Source organism: Bemisia tabaci, chromosome 10 (assembly GCF_918797505.1).
Source record: "Bemisia tabaci chromosome 10, PGI_BMITA_v3".
Taxonomy (NCBI): domain Eukaryota; kingdom Metazoa; phylum Arthropoda; class Insecta; order Hemiptera; family Aleyrodidae; genus Bemisia; species Bemisia tabaci.
The window spans coordinates 18225003-18244447 of record NC_092802.1 but is presented as its reverse complement, the minus strand read 5'-3'; the positions used below and the strand labels follow the sequence as shown (position 1 = coordinate 18244447).

The 19445-nt window shown below is 41.9% G+C and overlaps 1 protein-coding gene across 9 annotated transcripts in view; it reads left to right on the top strand.

Annotated features, from left to right (window-relative positions):
• Positions 1-19445, top strand: part of Rdl (Resistant to dieldrin) — a 334060-nt gene that overhangs the window by 215834 nt on the left and 98781 nt on the right. For all 9 annotated transcript variants that reach the window (XM_072305142.1, XM_072305143.1, XM_072305141.1 and 6 more), the window contains exon 5: positions 10455-10537. In XM_072305142.1, the coding sequence (XP_072161243.1) occupies positions 10455-10537 (83 nt within the window). The remainder of the gene's footprint in view (positions 1-10454; positions 10538-19445) is intronic.

Sequence of the window (19445 nt, the reverse complement as noted above, 5' to 3'; positions counted from 1 at the left end):
CATTAAGCTCGGGCATGTACAATTACTGCAGGGACAACATTTATATTTCTAAGATATGATTTATTTATGTAGATAATTTATTGGGAACTCATCAATTTTTTTTTCTTGACGTTGTCCGTGAATTTTTGTCACTAGGTAGGTTTGGTAGGTGAATAAGATCTCGGCTTCCACTTGATGAATTTTTGTGAAACTCGATATCGGAGAGTAGTTTTTTACGGGAAACTCGAATTTTAAAAAATCTTTAATGTAAAATAAATTACAGAAGGGGGGCACCGTCCTCTGACATAACATCCCTCAAGAATTCAATTACAAGATCTTACCATTATGGTACTTAAAATCTAATTGGTCAAAAAATTTGGTCGAAGATTATCTTTAGCAAAATTCGGTCGTTAAAATTATTTAGGTCACAGAAATGTAGTCATACATTTGAATCTGAAATTAAAATTATCTTATCATAATTGATAAGAATTATCAACCATTTTTAGGCGACAAAAGAATTTGAATTTTGAGCCTAATTACTGCCACATTCGATTGCATTGCTCGGATCAATGATTTCTTATTTTTTCTTGTTGATTTCTTATTAGAAGCGACTCTTCTTTTTGCTCGCTCTAGCTGAAGTTTGCAACAAGCCTCTAAAAAGACACCCTTGACCAGCTCAAAGAAGGTCGTTACTGCGTTCGGCTCTCTTCGGAAAGAGTACCAAGGCATGATATTTTTTCCGCCAGAGTGCGTTTCCTCAGCGATTACGAGGGAGATTTCCGCGAAAACTACCCCGGAAGACGTCATTTCGTGTCGTGGAGGAAAGGAAGTCAGCACTCAGCAGACGGTTCTTCCGGAGAACCGCACACAGGCGGGATGCGATCGCGAAACGAGGAAATTGGTGAAACATCGCCTCGCGCCTCTCTGTAATCATTATCGACGGTGCCTCGTTTTATGATGAAATGGAGGTTCGGAGGGTATTTCTCGCGAGGGAGGGTTGTTCCAAACTTTTACCGAAGTCGAAAGCACGTTTGCCTTTACAAAAAAAAAAAAAAAAAAAAAAAAAAAGTATTTAAAAATCACCCTAAGTATATTTTAAGGGTATCTGAGTGCCTGGAAAGCCGGGAATGGACCACCAGACAAGCTGCAAAAAATACGCTCTAATGCGCGTTTCACAAAAATCGATTGAATAGGAGCCCCGATAGTATTTTCAAATTTTGAACCTTTGAATGTCAATTCGAGTTTCCGTTAAAAAATACTCTCCGGTATCGAGTTTCACAAAAATTCATTAAGTGGAAGCCGAGATTGCATTCACCTACCAAACCTACGTAGTGACAAAACTTCACGGACAACGTCAAGAAAAAAATTTGATGAGTTTCCAATAAATTATCTACATAAATAAATAATATCTTAGAAATAAATTTTGTCCTTGCAGTAATTGTACATGCCCGAGCTTAATGACTTTAATCGGTCACAACATTCGGAAACGAGTCGCAACAGACCAAAAGAGTCAGGTTGGGTTAAGTTAGGTCACGCAACTAAACTAACTCTCCGGTAAAGCTGGAAGCATCACTCGAATTGAAGGCGCTCCAATTCTGAATCTGCGCACACTGTTTCTACAACTTCGATCAAAGTAGTCAGATTGGGTTAAGTTAGGTCACGCAACTAAACTAACCCTCCGGTAAAGCTTGAAGTATCACTCGAATTGAAGGCGCCCTAATCCTTAATTGGTACACACTATTCCTACAACTTCAATGTTTTCTCATTGAAACTCGTCAAGCACAATCGCGCATGAAATTTTTTATACCAACGCCTAATATTTTTTGATACATAAATTTAAGCTTCCTGCTCATGAAAAAAACCCGTAATCTAGTTTAGTTAAATCGTACCCAGGTTGCCGTAACAATCGTAACCGTCCTTGACATGGAAAAGGAACTAAATCAGCACTTGCTTCAACCTCCCGTTTTATCACGAATATTGAGGAAAAGGCGTAATTTTGCCGCCAATACTTTCCGTCAAGTTTAGTACGAACAATATTCTTCAAAGCGAGATAAAACGAATTTTGAAATTGTAGTCGGCTCCACTCTTTTCCTTCTCGTTCGTTTAAATCTCGGGCTCCCGCCGTGAAGAACCACAGCTGCCGTGCTGAGGAAGAACGTAGTATGGACAATTGAGGTTGCCAAATTCCTTTCAATAAAAACTAAATTTTATGGAAAACTTTCGAGTTCATCCCTTTGAAGTTTGCAGAGATTATACGATTTACGATTTCTCCATATTTTATAATCTATTATACCTTTAAAGTTCAAAGAAAAATTCTCACAACACTCCTCAAGAACAAATATCTTATTAGGAGCAATTTGACAACACCTGAATGTATATACAACGTTTTTGCTCAGCACGACAGCAGTAACCGGCCGCGGTTGGGGTTCGGAGCCCCTCGGCACCCTCCTCCCCCTCAAGCCCCCCCCCCCCCTGCTCGACTGATGACCCTTCTATTTTTGTCTTGCTCGCCTTTATTACCCGGGATTCGTAACTTAACAGAAGACGGTTTTCGCTAAGATTTACCCTTACTTGTCCACCGCTCCGCAGTTGAGCTAATAAAGAAAATCATTAAGGGCGCTATTCATGGCCGTCCCTCGAACATCTTCTTATCCCTAGGGGGCCCCGATCTATATCCATATCATGGATCCAAGATTTATCTAAGGGGGTCCAATTCGGGGTGAGCAGGTTGTGCGATGAAATAAGGTTATTTAAACTGGGTTTAAATGGAAGGAAAATCGTGTTTTTAGCATTAACTGGCAACAATGGACCGTAATTAGGTATTCAATACGGATTCAGAATAAGGATGAGATTAGAAACCAAATTCATGAAATTCAACCTAACCACGTCGTGAATGGATCATTTAAAAGGCTTGCACTTAACTCATCACTGTCCAATTAAAATGTCTTAAAGGATAAATTATAATGTTTGTAGCAAATTTTCATATCTATGTCCACATAATAGCAGTATTTTTCTATTTTAGTGATGAGTCATTCCAATCAAAAAAAAGAGAAACTGTTACGGTCGCAGCTAGCACAGCGTTTTGGCGCGCCTTCAATTTCAGCTAGCGGCAATATGGGCATCACTCGTTGACATAAAGGGACTGGCACTTCAATGCTCCAGGCTTTTCTAATTTTCAAGGATTAAGGCCAAGTAGAATCTGTTCCTGCAGATCTACTCGTCAGTTTCGTGAAAATTTTACGCCACTAATAGGATTCGAATCCGGGACCTATTGACGTAGAGTCAGACGTGCTAATTACCAGGCCAACCTAGTCGGCCGATTTTTTCGAAATATGCCCAACCTCAAAGCTCAAAAACGTTCGAACTGCGCTATTAAAGCTCCGAGAATTTTAATATTTTCGATTACTTGGCTCTTATCGGAAACTGAATGATGATATACGCCAAAAACATTCTCTCATTTTCTTCGGGTGAATTTAGTTTTTTTGTCTTGACACTTGCCAGAACAAGCGCTTCAGTGTATCTCCGCCAAAAGGAAAACTACTGTAATATATGTCTCTTATAATATGAGTATACTGTATACTCATCGTAATATTACGGAATCAAAGGATTCAACTGCACTCAGTAAAATTCCATCACGCTTAGTGAACCTCAGTTGCTTTAACGGTAATAACATTTTATTTGGCCCAACGGGTCACTTCCTCGACGTAATTTGCATTATTTGCAGGAGGAGAAACCGGAAGGAAGCAGTTTTCTTTCAAAAGAGAATTCGGTTGTTCTTATCGATGTAGTATTTACAGAGTTGCTTTGTTGAATTAAACGCGAAGCTTGTAAACGTTTTCCTCTCTCTATGTGACAAGCTCCTTAAACTTTTTCTAATCGTAATGGAAATCATCTGGGCCTTCTTAAAAGAGCTGTTTAAAAAGCTACCAGAATACCGCCTCGAATGGAGCTTACAAAGATCTGCAAACGACCAAACTTTCAGGAACGTCGTACTCGGGAAGGTTTACGAGTACATTAACTGGATACATTACGTTGAAGAGCTCAACCCTAATTTCTCCGTGGTCCTCAGTATCCTTCTCAGCAAACGTGACCGATGGCTCACGTCAAAACCCACCCAAACCTTTTGTCCGCACTGCCGTACAACCGCATCCTATAAAACTGCATAAACGATAACGTACTTAGCGTCAGGATTCAGACTCACGTGTCAAATGCTCTGGTTTTTCGAGAGTTTCTCAAAGGGATCCAGCGTTGAGATAACGTAGTTTGGCAACACTGCATAGCGTGATGCACGGCCACGCACAGCGTTTGAATAGTAATGTGTGTGTGGAAGCTGGGAAGTAAATGAGCATTCCATGGATGGTTGTTCTGTATGCTGATGGGAGCTTAAGGGAAGGACGTGTCATAATTTTGATTCCGCCGAGTCGTTTTTTTTTTTTTTTCAGGAAGTCGTGTCGCGATTCGACTTTAGAACTCCATTTATTTCGGAACTTGGAGAATGTAAAATGGAGAATTTGTACGCAAAATTTTTATTGCTTCATCTGAATGTGCCTAAAGAGCTGATTTTGCAGTATTTTTTATGATTTTTTTCGGCTACGGGAAATATTTTAAAAACAGATTTAAAAGTGAGAAGATGCGCCGCATAGTGACGTCATCTGGCGGTTCCCACACTGGAAAAAAAGTCGCTTGGATCTAAAGTCCAGACTCTTGAAAACAATGACATGAAAAAATACTCTTGATTCAATCGATTTTTGCTTAAATCAAAAGGAAATCCGCTTAAATTAAGAGGCTAGGTTCTTGATTTAAGCGAAAATCCGATTAAATCAAGAGTATTTTTTCTTGTCAATGTTTTCAAGAGTCTGGACTATAGATCCAAGCGACTTTTTTTCCAGTGCATTTAAACGCATGTATTTTAGCAGATTAGATTATTTCGTCACATCTCCTCCAATAATTGTTCAATTCATGTACCAAGGGTATCCCCGTGTTCAACTCACTCGGTATCGTCCATTTAAACACGAAATTTTTCAAATTTGAGAAACCTGCAAATCCTCCATTCACAACGATATTTGTCAATGTAAACCTGCAAGTGCTCGTGTGAATTACAAAAAAGCGCTTGGTAGTCCGATTGATTAACTCTTGAAATCCGGTGCCGTTCGAGTTTTACGTTACTCTTATTTTTAACTAATTTTTGAGTCCCCTAACCCCTCAAAGCCACCCATAACCTAACTTTCTTTTGAAGCCCGGTTTGACCCTTTCCGTCTCCTTCCCTATTTTCTCCCCCAAAAAAGCTCCATCTCAATCTAATCATCAAAAATTCTTACAAATTCATACGAAGCAGTTTGTTGGGGACTTCATTCAAAAAACGCAAATTTTAATTACGCCGATCAGAAGAAATTTGGCAACACTAAATATCCATAAGCTGATTATTTTGCCAGCATGACACCATATAGTGTGCTCATAAAGAGCCTAGAAAGTTCTTTGATCGAACTTATAGAAACAGTGTGTACAACTTCAGGATTGGAGCGCCTTCAATTCGAGTGATACCTCCAGCTTTGCCGGAGAGTTAGTTTAGTTGCGTGACCTAACTTAACCCAACCTGACTCTGTTGCGATCGGTTTCCGAGCTTCAGACTAGGTGGATCCAGCAATTTGGCAACATCGGATTTCCTCCATTTAAACCTATGCTAAATAATCGATTCTTGTTGGAGCACGTGCCCCTCAAGAATCGATACATTTTCAAAGGTTTAAATGGAGAAAAGACAGGGTTGCCAAATTGCTGGATCCGCCAAAGCGGAGTACACGTCTCACTAACTCTGGGCATTGGATGACCATCCCGCCCTCATCGTTTCCACGTCTGGAATCGATTAATCGCTGCCGAAACGGCGCCGCCGATTGTAATCACACACTCGTTCAATATTTGCTCGCCGGACTGCCACTCCCCGAGATTAGGCAAACAGGAGCGTAAGACACGCTCACACGCCAGGCAACAGGTGCTGCTCTCTTTTGTGCACTCCAGAAACAAACCAAGCTCCTTCTTCTTCTAACGCCGCAATCACACACTGAATTTAGCAGCTCAATGTGGAAGTCAACAGTCATCGCCCAACGGCTGAAATTTCGCAAATTCAAATTATTTTCATCCAGATGTGTATCAAATCCACTCGAATAGCTCAGACAAATCCAACATCAGTTCGATGGTTGCTGAGAATCGTTGCTGAATGACGCGCAAAATTCAGGCATAGAGCCGATGACTTCCACATTCAAGTCACATTCAGCTCCCATATTCAGCGTGTGATTGCGGCATGAGTTCAAGACTTTATACCAAAGGCTGTCAAAAAGAAAATAAATAATTTAAAAAAAAAAACCGGAAAAGTTCTAATACGTTCATATTAGAGAATCGCTCAGCTGTCAGGCTGCGTTCTAAGTGCAAAATACATTTTTTTATTAATTGATGGCGCGAAGTTTATATTTGCAAGGTAAAAGAAGTTGTGCAGTTTTAGCGACGTTAGAACGATCTTGGTTCCTTTTTGCAAAATACAATCCATTTGATGACATTGCCACAAGTATATAATTCTAGAGGCAGGTTGAAATCCATAGGCGTCTCCTTTTGGCTAAGCGCTTAAAACAAACTTCATTTCTCCCCGATTCGCGACAACATGCAACGTGCAATACAACGCCACCCGCCTCTCCTTCAATCGCAACGACGGCAACTTGCACAGCAGGATACATATCCTGTGCTGCCGTGTTTGGTGAAAGCCTTATGTCCTTATGGCGCCGCTCTTACTGAGCAGGGCAGTGTTTGTCGGAAGGTTCACCGAAGAGTAAATACTCGAGGAGCGCATCTGCACAGAGAGCAGTATCGTATCAGCACCAGAAAATATACAGACTGGCACGTGGATGCTAAATTTCACGGGAACAGTCAAAATTAATCGATCGAAACCGGTGGCGCGGCGTGCTTTGCGATATATCGATTGATCTGCAATTAAACCCATGGAAAAGGATCGATAAACAGGGTGTTCGCAACGAACACCTTAAAAATCGATTCTTTACCATAGCCTATAATAGGGATGTATCGAAAATCGATCATTCACCGACCGGAAGGCTTGAATCGTCTGCAGCGCGGCAACTGATCGTAGACGGAGCCGTTGTTCCGTGAACAAACGGAAAATCTAGAGTGATAGGGGTTGTAGGGGCTGAAATGGGCGGGAGTGGGGGCGGGGGCGCGGGGTGAGAGGTGAGGGCGCGGGGAGTAATTTAATTAGGTTATCGGGTTTGATTTACAAAACCACCTTGTCAAGGTGGCGCTCAGTGGACGAAATCGGCCTCGCCTCTGAAACAGGGGGAATATACATTTTGCAATAAGGAACCACTATCTCTGACTCTTCCATAAAAGCATACATCTACATAGGGAAACCAATGGTGTGTATGTTGTTTCTAAAATGGACCAGAAACAGTGGTCCCTTATCGCAAAATGAAAACCATTTTACTCGGTGGAAAACGAAAGACAGCTAGACAGAGAAAACAATCGGGAAAGCTCTAATAAATTCGTATTAGAGAGGCACTTAGCTGTTTTGAGCGTTCACCGCCACAGGTAGTCGCGCTTTTCCCGACGATTTTTTCGATTTCCGATCACTGCTATTGGGATACCCTATTTCTCACTTACATAATATGTCAATAGACCACACCTCTCACCTTTCGGACAAAGCACAAGCGACATGTGACGTTTCAAAATTTCTTTAAATTTTTCTATTTAATTTCCTACAGAAAAACTGGTTTGTTGAATCTGTTTGAAAATTTCACTGAATTTTATTGGCAGCTCAAAGAAAATTCGGTGAAATTTTCGGACAGTTTCGTTGAGCAATTTATCTTTAAAAAATAAAATGGCGCCGGAAATTTTGAAACGTCGCATGTCGCTTGCGATGATTTGGCCGGAGGGTGACCTTCTGTCAGCTCTTAAAATTTTATATTAATGAATGAATAATCACTGAGGTAAAAAAATTGTCAATAAATCAATCAACCGCCAGTAGTTCAGTGAATGGAGATGTTGCATGTGCGATGAATTTGCGATTTGACCGTTGATTCTTATGTCAAAGTTCGCGAGAAACACGATGGTGCCACTGGTTTTCTCTGAAATCAACTCTCAAGCTAAAAAAAACTCTCCAGTTGAGGCCAAAATGGAGGGGATATCCCACGCTATCCTGAGAGTCCACCTCTACATCAAGACAAACTCTCCTTGCAAAGATAGGGAGGAAATACATTGACAGGGTTGCCGTGATTTCAATTTTAGAGTCCCCAAATAAAGTGGCAGCCCTTTCAATGAATTTGCTCCCTATCTTCGCATGGAAAGTTTGTCTTGATGTAGAGGTGCGGACTCTCAGGATAGCGTGGGTGGGATATCCCCTCCATTTTGGCTTCATTTTGAGAGCTTTTTTTGAGCTTGGGAGATGATTTCAGAGAAATCTAGTGGCACCATCGTGTTTCTCGCGAACTTTTACATGAGAATCAATGGTCAAATCGCAAATTCCTTACACATGCAACATCTCCATTATAAAGGAGTAACAGTTATCTTACCTAGTAGGTGACTCCACAACTGAAAACACGGCAACCCTGCTAATATCTTTGCTCCCTATCTTTGCATGGAGAGTTCGTCTTGATGTAGAGGTGGACTCTCAGCATAGCGTGGGATATCCCCTCCATTTTGGCCTCAACTTGAGAGCTTTTTTTGAGCTTGGGAGTTTATTTCAGAGAAAACCAGTGGCACCATCGTGTTTCTCGCGAACTTTTACATAAGCACCAATAATCAAATCGCAAATTCCTCACACATGCAACACCTCCATTCCGTTAAGAGTTATAAGTGGGAACAGAGGCATCCCGAAATTGGCCCACCGTGTGACGTCAGTAATTGATTCTAAATGAAACGTCACCGTAGCGCGCGTCGACTGGAGCAGCCAGGAGGAAGGCGAGATCCAAGAATCTGCCGAGTAGGGTAAAGTTTGCGGACCCCCCCCCCCCCCCCCCCCCGCCCCCCGCGGCTCTCGGAGTTTAGAGCCATATCCCTTCGTAACGGCCTACTCTCGGCGGCTTTTGAAATCAGTTCGGGTAAGCGACTTCGGAAAACATGACATCACGCAATTTTCTCGTCAAACACAGGCTCCCATACTGCCGCCTTGAGAAAGAGAGCAGTGGCGTGGCGTGTGTTGCGATACATCGATTGATCTGCCATTTAAACCCATGGAAAAGGATCGATTTGTAGGGTGTTCGCAGCGAACACCTTACTAATCGATTCTTTACCATAGATTTAAATGGGGAAATATCGATAATCGATCATTCAAGCCTCGCCACTGAATGAGAGGCGCGTGCAAAATGACAGCATGGCGGTATCGCACTGAGGAAATGTTTCGAAGGAGTGATTAAAACTTGACTAACGCTGAATGAAATTTCACGTGAAATGTCTTCCTTGTTGAGGAATACGCGATAATTCCATCAACCGTGATGCCTCGAAAAAACGTACTTAGTCATCACTATTTGTGTCCAAAGCTGTAATGGCTATCAATGTCTTCACAGACGAGAATTTAAGGAAAGTTTAGATCACGATGATATCCTCGATGCCTCATAAGTAGTTTCTCAGTCGTTACTATTCTTTTCCATTGCTGGAATGGCTATCAATGCCTTTACAGAAGAGAATTTAAGGAAAGTTTAGATTGAAGAGAATTTAGATTTTTGGGGGCCATCCAAGTTTTACGGAAGTCATTTTTGCCAACTTTTGGGGTCCCCCTCCTTCCTTGTGGGGTACCCGTAAGACAACCTCTAACCTCCCCCCCTTAAAATTCCAAAAATAAGCTTTAACACTCTGCCTTCCCCCTCCTCCTCCCCCCAAGTTTCCAGTGCACAAGAAAAAAATACACATTGGATCTAGAGTCCAGACTCTTAAAAACATCGACAAGAAAAAATACTCTTGATTCAATCAGATTTAAGCTTAAATCAAAAACCTAGCCTCTTAATTTGAGCGGATTTTCTTTTGATTTAAGCTTAAATCTGCTTGAATCAAGAGTCCTTTTCCTTGTCAATGTTTTCAAGAGTCTGGACTCTAGATCCAATGTGTTTTTTTTTTCCAGTGTGTTACAGATTGAAGCTTGAAAATGACGGAAAAAATTATTTCCATGTACATTGTAATTTTTTGAACCGTAAGGTTTACGCAACATTTCTTTCTCTTGCTCCTTAAGTTTTTTCGTTGTTTTAATAATTTATGAGTTATCGGTGTTTGCATGACATCTTGATTTTGTCTCAAAAACAGCAGATTAAACTGTCGGAAACCTGGGATTGGTGGGCCTGCTCCGTCTTGCAAGTATGGCTTTAGGGCCCATTGCACCAACTAGGAATATTTTTTTCTGTTTTTTCCGCTGTTAAAAGTGGTCTGTGTTTCGTTAAGCTTAAAATCTTATGAATGTGATTATAATCCGTTTCTTTATGTTTCTGTTTCAGACTGACTATTACGGCATCCTGCCCTATGAATTTACAATATTTTCCAATGGATAGGCAATTATGTCATATTGAAATAGAAAGCTGTGAGTAATCACTATAAAATTATTTCAACTTTTTACTAATCCTAATGAGGCTTCATCACATATTTCAGGTAACAACTTTGCTTTTTTCTTGATACTTAAAAAAATTCTCTAAAACAATATGCCACTAAGAACAGCTCGGTGATGAGTGAATTTTATCGTTGAAAATTCATCGGTGGCAGAGATCCATTCCGTAAAAAATTATTATCCGAAATGATAAAATCTCGCCTATATCAAGAAAAAAGGATAGTTGTATATGCGCTTCGTGCGTCTTTCGAATCACCAATGAAAGTTCTGAGTTCAAGAAGAATTTATACTTAAAAAAGCCACTTTTATAGCACTCCTCGGCGCTCTGCAACACTCAGCCGTCAAAATCCTACATTCTCCCAAAGCCCTTCAGCAGGGAAGAATTCTAAAAGAATTCCATCAGTTAATTACACCGCAACAATGATGAGAGTTTATTGATCTTATAACCTGGTTAATCAAACATCTGTCGCAGGCAAATAGTGAAATCAGGCATTTTGTCAAATGCCTAGGCAGATAGGTAAATTTTGACGGTCTACAAAATTTTGTGAATTTATGGCGAAGAGCTAACGAGTTTTCCATATTTTGGGGAAAATAACTCATCAAACACACGAACTCTTTTGGTCTCTTTCTTTTCAAATTCTTCTCATATTTTTAAATATTGAAATTCTAAAACTTCTGTATTTTATGACATACTGAAAATTTCGAGATAAGTGTCTGTTCAGGAGCTGAAAATTGTTTAAAATACGTTTGTGCGATGCAAATTTTTACTAAAATGTTTCCTTACCGGAGCAATGAGTTATTTTGTCTATAATGAGGAAAAGAATCAGAATTTCAATCTCAGTTCAAATAGTTTATTTGCCTAGGCATTTGAAAAAATGCCTGATTTTACCATTTACCTGCGACATCTTCATAAGCACATATTAGTTTCATTTCAAGAAAAATTTAGGCCATCCAAGAAACGTCTTAGAAACGCGCAATTTTTCCCACTAAATTCGTATCCTTCCTCTTTTACTCCGTGTCAATATTGAATACTTGTCAATTTGAGATTTTTCTCAATAATAATTCTAAAACCGGGGACTCGCGTAACAAAGGTGAATTTAATTACTCTTTTCTGGGGCATCACTTCGGATCACACGAACTCGTTAAACCTCAGGTTTTTCTGATGAATTCCCAAACTTCCTAAATTTCAAAGGTCTCGGCGCAAGTTGGATCATTAGGAAAGAGTCCGCAGCAAGCGTAAATGGACGTATCTCTGTCAAACGGAACTACGTGTATCAAGACATGAGCCCCGAGACCCATAAGAATATACGCATAACAGGGCTCACGTCGTAATGTACTTAGTTTGTTTGACAGAAACACGTCCAAATGGTGATCATTTCGACCGAGTTCAGCAGAAAGCAACCAACTTCGTCGGATTATTTCAGAAACGACGTCACTGTCGTTCATTCCGCTGCGCGGATAGGTGCATTTACAAACGTGTAAGGAAAACGCAACACAACCTGAAAATCCCTGAAATTAAATCAGCGGTGGGCCGAGCAAACACGACATATTTACGTTCAATTTTAAATGCGAGTTGCGTGGTTTTTATTCAAGGGGCGAGACAGCTCAATCACTAATGAGCGAGCGTGTTCCTAATGAGTTATCTCTCGATTAAAATTAAACCCTCTAATGAAGGGACTCGCCTGGCACAAGCGCATCCGGGCTTTCGAAACTAAACGGGAGTTTTTATGCCTCGATTTTTTCCTTTTTTTCCCCCTTTCGCAAGGATTTATTTAGAGAGATGAAAACACGACGATTGCTCCGCAGATTTATCTCTTATGTTGTACCGATTTCTACCTTTGACGGGATTGCCGGAACGATGGGAAAAAGTCGCTGGTTCCTCAGAAGAATTACACTGAAAATTTGAAATTCCCGCCAATGAAAAATGGCGGGAATTTCAAATTTAGCGGAAAATGATGTAAGCGGGAAATGTTGAATCTTGGTCCGTTAGTAGGGTTAGTGAATCGAAGGTAGGTATACTCCTTTGCTACAGACTATCCAAAAGCGACGAAACGTTCCGTTCCGTTTCGTTTCAGTCTTGGCTTGAAGTTTGAAATAAATGCCGATTTTTTCATTCGATTCTTATTGGTCCAATTGCTCCCGGCCAGAGGAAAATTGGATAAATGAGAGTCGGGTATGAAAATTTTTCCATTTTTTTGGTCGTTCTTTTGCGGACGCGGGCTCAAGAGAGCGCGAAGCGCGATCAAGGGGTTGGGCCGCGTAGCGGCCAGGGGGCATATCTCCCTAGTATACACATAGGTAGTCCCTTTTGCCGATATTTGCAACCGACGGACATCATATTTTCCTACAAAGAGTGTTTCTTTTCGTTAAACGCTGACTACACGTGAAAAAAAAGAGAAGAAGAAGAAGACGAAAAAAAAGAAGAAACTTTCGCGTTGCACCTTAGAAAGGGGAACACGAAATCGGAGTAAACGACCTAAATGTCATGAGAGGGACGGGGCTTCATAAGAAACAAAAGACAGGATCTGGGTGACTTTTTTTTTTTCATTTTTCTTCCCTTCAACATTCTCAAAAAGCTTTTAATGCCCCCTCTGTGAAAAAAGAAGCTCTCCTTTTATTCTCACAAACTCGACTGAAATGATTTCTTTTATCCGCCTCTCCTGTTTTTTACATTAATAAGATAAATTTCTCCGATTTCTCCTCGCATTTCGATCAAGTAGAAGATCTGAGCTCCTGCACAGTTATTCATATTGCTTATTAATTTTCTCGGAGCTTATGTTTGAAGAACAGTAAACGGTGCGTTGCCAAGTGCTGGAACTTTATTATATCTCTATTATTCCAGCCGGAAGTCAGTAAAAACTGCACTTTTAAGTAAAGCCTATTTCTGGCAATTTCTAACCTTAAGGTGATTCGATGGACACCATATTTTGTTTCAGAATGGCATGCGATAAATCGCATCAATTGGTTCCATTTTTCCAAAGAAACAAAGAAATTCAACGCAATAAAGGCGTGGTTTTTTTAGAGAGAAAACATAGCATTCGATACTGATATTGAAACTGCACTCGAATGCGATGTTTTCTCTCTAAAAAAACCTTATTACGTTGAATTTCTTTGTTAAAATTGATAAGTGAGCGCTTTAGTCTCCTGAAAACAGAATTGCGTTCTCAAAATTGGAGAAAAATGACGAGTAGGTGAAAAAATGGAACCAATTGATCCGATATACCGCATGCCGTTCTGACACAAAATATGGCGTCCATCGAATCACCTTAAAATGTGTTTGTTGTGCGTTCAGAACGCTGACACAAAATGAGAGTCTGAGAGTCTTTCGGATGATTTGTAGCAATTTGAAAAAGGGCGGATGCTTCTTTCAATACAATGGGCCGTCGCAAACTTTAGCTAGAGCAGAAAGAAGTGTTGTTCCGTATAGAAAATGGCCTAAAAATTACGATGAGCACACCGAAGAAGTCTGAAATACACTCCTAACTTCACGACCTGCGTAAAAAATGTGCGTTTTTTATAGAGCTTTCCGCTTCAAAAACGATACTACGGCACAGGTAAGACACAGCCGTAACACACATAAGGCCGCACGCACAGGCGTACGCACAGGTATGGCCGTAATAAGAGGAGTCGCTCCTTCCAACCTTTGCGCACTATGATGCTACGCACTATTCAACATAGCCGACGCCAACCCGCCAAAATATACGTGACGAGACCGGCGTGTTTGTATTTACATTTTCGTTGGGTTGATAAAAACCATAGTGCCTCCTCAGGATTTGCATGCGGAAGCGTCAACCATATGGAATACTGTGTAGTTTCTTAGCACGCAAGGGTTGGATGGAGCGACTTTACTTACGAAATGTATACCTATGCGTGAGTATCGTTTAACAAGGGAGATGCTTTGGAAAATGTTTATTTCTTACGGAGATCGTGAAGTTACGAGTGGAAGTCAGACTTTCCCTATGCGCTCAACGACATTTTTGAGCCATTTCTATAAGAAATAACTCTTCTCTTTCCCGTAGCTGAAGTTTGCAACAGGCCCATCATCCGCTCAGACGCGTCTGAGCCAGTGGCGCGGCGTGAATCGCGATGTATCGATGTTCTGTCATTTAAACATATGATAATGAATCGATTATTAAGGTGTCCGCTGCGAACACCCTGTTTATCGATCATTTTCCATGAGTTTAAATGGCATAACAATCGATGTATCGCAAAGCACGCCACGCCACTGTCTGAGCCCGTTTCCTCAATACCCAATTTTTGCCCTTACGGCTCTCTTCGCTACCACGGTAGCATTTCACGGAAGCCTCCCGTAGTTTTCCAGATAATTATCCAGAATCGGGAGATTTCTAACTTTCCGGATATTCTACCGGAAGATTTGTAAATCGAGAATCATTCCGGAAGATTTGCAAATCGAGAATTTTTCCAGAAGATTTAGAAGAATAGTCCGGAAGATTTCGGACTTTTCCCGGATAATTTAGTTATGACTACCGGGAGGCCTGATTTTAAGGGATTTTCCTCCCGTTTGCCGGATAATTATCCGGAATCGGGAGATTTCTCCCTTTCCGGATATTCTACCGGAAGATTTGTAAATCGAGAATTATTCCGGAAGATTTGCAAATCGAGAATTTTTCCAGAAGATTTAGAAGAATAGTCCGGAAGATTTCGGACATTTCCCGGATAATTTATTTTTGACTTGCGGGAGGCCTGCTTTTAAGGGATTTAAGAACGCAACCCGGCACGATCGCACGCACACAGAGATCCCTGATTCGCATGACAACCGATAAAGGCATTCAAATATTGACTTGGTTTTTTAAGCGACTCGGGGGAGGCGCGGAGTTTCTTTCTGGGGCCCAACAAAACTCCGGACACTCGTTGATAACTTCCGCGGATCTCGGACACGAACTCGATTCGAGGACCCTCAACACCCCCCCCCCGCCCCCCCCCCCCCCCCGCCCGCCCCCCGCCCGCCCGGCGCGCGGGAGCGAAGTTTCTTCGAATAGCGCCGAAGCTTAAGCCCAGCGCCGAGTTCATCAACGCGAGAACATCGGACGATACGCGGTGACGTCACTGGAAAAGCCGCCCGTTGCCGGATTTAGATTGCCGTTTTAGACGCTATCAGTGGTGACGTCACCATAGGGGTTCTCAATTATATTACATTGGATCCAAACAATAACAATGACATAACCTCTTTCAATGATTCGCCGAAAAAAAAGGATGCTGACTTAACCAGGGTGTCTACAAATCCGGGAAGTCCGGAAAAAGTACTGATTTTTTAAGGGCAGTCAGGAAGAACTGAAAAAGTGCGGAAATTCCGCGAGGAGGTGCAATGTAGAAATTGTGGAAATGACATGTTGACTTACAGAAGCCTCGACTGAAATGCTGTAAATTTTTGCGTCCTTGCGGCTTTATCATAGCTCTCGTTTTAAAACTCTTCTTCTTCTTCTCCTCCTCCTTCTTCTTTTTCTTCTCCTTCTCCTCCTCCTCCTTCTTCTTCTCCTCCTTCTTCTCCTTCTTCTTCTCCCCCTTCTCCTCCTTCTTCTTCTTCTTCTTCTATTTCTTCTTCTTCTCCGCCTTCTTCTCATTCTTCTTCTTCTTCCTCCTTCCTCTTCTTCTCCTTCTCTTTTCCTTCTTCTTCTCCTTCTTCTTATCCTTCTCTTTCTTCTCCTCCTCCTCCTTCTTCTCCTTCTTCTTTTTCTTCCTTCTTCATCTCCTTCTTCATCTCCTCCTTCCTCTTCTTCTCCTTCTCTTCTCTTTGTTCTTCTCCTTCTTCTCCTTGTTCTTCTTATTTTTGTCCTTCCTTTGACTAAGGCGCTAGCTCCGTTTGTCCTACTGTGTCAGGCGCGTACAAAGTTGATGAACATCGATACAATTGATCAAAAATAGTTTTCATCCTAACGGACAGACGTCACTAATGAAAATATACACATTTTTTACCGATCCGACAAAATTGTCGACGCATTTAAAATGTTAATTCTGCTTGTTAGGCGCTTTCTTTTCGCAAGGAGGGAGCAAAAAGCCTTTCGTTTCGTAACGAGTCAAATTTTTTTCAACGCGACTTATTTCTCAGCGCACGACGTATTCCCGGTAAATGTCGCAGCATCGCGAAGGAATTTAAGTCACCCTAATTCCCCTCACGACTCGGCACGCAGCCTCGTCAACATTGGCGCTGCTTATGAAAGTTCCAAGTTGCGTTTGCCTACCTCCAAGTTTCCTATAAAGATTGGAGCTCTCCTCGCCAGGATAGAGAGAGTCACCTGGGGGGAAAGTTGAGTTCTTTTCCCTTCCCCGTTTCGATCCAGGGGCTCAAACGAACTTTATCTCTTCACCATCCAAAGGCGCAGGCTGATTATTGACATTGATGGACACAGAAGCAAAGAGAAAATTGAGTGATCCTACTAATGGTCAAAACGAGTGATTCATATAGACAAAGAGAAACAAGCAGTTCCAACGCCAAAGCGTTGGAGGGCGCTTCTTTGACAAATCATATTATTACCAGTTTATACACCCGAAGACTGACAAAGATTGAAATTAAAGTGGGAATCTATAACCAATAAACCCTTCAAATCCTCAGGTCGACCGCGAAGATCTGAAAATTTGAACAAGCACTTTGTGATGAATTAAGACACCTGGTGCAAGGAAACATAAAGGATGCACTGTAAATCAGACGACGGGAAAGAGCGGCGGAACGTCTAAAGCTGGTGCGTCAACGCGATCTAGCGGACAGCGGCGTCGCGACGCCGCCGCGAGGTAGGGCGCATAGGGGGGGGGGGGGGGGGGCGTGAAGAGGAGCGCAGCGGCGGGGAGGGGAAGCGCGGGTCCCGGCCAGCGGCGACATCGGCGCTGGACCCATATTCACGGCGTGAACAATCTGCCAGGCAGCGCTGATGTCTCCGCTAACTGGAGTTGGGGGTCCTTATTCATTCTCTTGGTTGGTCCATGACATAACCTTTAACCTTCAGCTCAATGCCGCAAACAGCTGACGTGTCGATGCTGCGCTAAGAAAATGAACCAATCACAAAGTAGCACAGTAATACGTCACTAAAATGAAGAGACCACGTGACTGTTCGTAAAATTTTCAAATCGATCTGAAAGTACTGCCTCGGATATAAGCATTTAAAGCATAAGGAGGCCCTAAAATAATTTAACCAGGTAATACGTCCGTGCGAGATTCTTATGTCAAAAGCAAAACATTTCACGAAAATGTTTACGAATACCAAGAGCAGAACAATCTCCAAATTTTCCCGGGTGTACCAGAATGGCGTCATTACCCATAAGGCAAAAGGTTATGTAGTATAGTACATGTTACATCGGGGGAGTCGAACGGCTGGAAAGGGCGCATCTGGTACCCAGAAGCGCCCAAAATGATGGATAGGTCCATTCTCTCAGAAATTCATCTCTTATTTTTTCGGTACATGGTAAGAATGTGATGTTGTGGACTACACTTCGATGCAACTATTCGAGCTCATTGAATGTGTGTGTTGCATACGCAAAAATTGAAGGCGCGCCGAATTTCTCACCGCCAACGCCTAGGCTTTAGATACAACTCCTTGCCTTTCAGATGAAGTTTACTTTTCATAGGTATTGGAATTTTGTCGATCGGGAAACTCCACTAAAAAAGGTCATCAGCATTGACGGATTTAGTGACGGCGTTACTCGATAAGTCGATATTCAATATACTCGATGGTTCCATCCAGAGCAAATGGAGTGTTTTGAAATCAACCGCTTTGCCGCGCTTTTTGAGGGCGGTACAGTTAATGGCGATGTATCTGAAGACGTAGTTACTAAACCAGTCTATTTCCTGTGAACTCAGTTACCTCACAAATGTAGGTCGATTGCCACTCGCACTGAATTCGGCTCTAAATTCCATTTTAAGACTCCTCGGGAGTCCAACAACACCGTAGACGTTTTTAGCGGAGCCGCGTTCCCCGTGTCGTGACATCCTAATTCATCCTCACTCAACGCTAATAACCAGTGGCGTGGCGGGTTTTCCGATGTATCGATTGATCTGCCATTGAACCGTATGTAAAAGGATCGATAAACAGGGTATTCGCAACAAACACCCCAATAATCGATTCTTTACCATAGCTTCAAATGGGGAAATATCGATAATCGATCATTCACACCGCTAATAACCAACTCCTCGTGTCTTATCAGTTTCTTCGGGTTATCACCCGATCGCGAGTTTTCTCCCAAAAGAGTGGAGCAAGATTGCCAGATTGTGCGATTCTCGTGGTATATTTTATACGGGTTTAAATGAGGAAGTGTCCCGATTTTTGAGCACTTTCTGGCAACCATGAAGGAGAGGAATTACATTTTTCAGTCAGTCCAAAGAGGTTGCCACGTATTCTGACAAGATGTCCGTGCTTCACTTCGAGTTTCAAGAGAGAAGGCTGGTGAGCGTGCGCTCGGAGCAAACGAAATGAGAGCCGCTCTTTTCTCGCAAGGAGCATTGTCGATTTTTACCGGGAAATCGGTTAAGTTTCTCTTCGCGTCTCCGAACTTGAATTCAATTTGTTTCCTGTCATCCGACCATACTGCCGCGCGAAGGAAGAACGCCGTATAAACATTCGAGAGTTGCTACATTTTCTTCGATAAAATGTTTATATTTGAGGAAAGTCATGAATATTTTTGCTTGAAATTTTCAGGAACTTCAGGTGAATAAATTGCGAACAAAATTATCTGAAAAATTAGATGGAAAATATTCATAAGTTTACCAGGAAATCCGTGTTTTAGCCAAGGAAATTTGGCAACGCCTGAAGGTTCATAAGGCGATTTTCCTCAGCAGGGCAGCATATACGCCCCTCCTGCCATTGCGTTCGCTCGTGGCGTAGGTTTAATACAGGGGGAACAGATGGTCTTATCGAACTATAGAAATATCAGATTA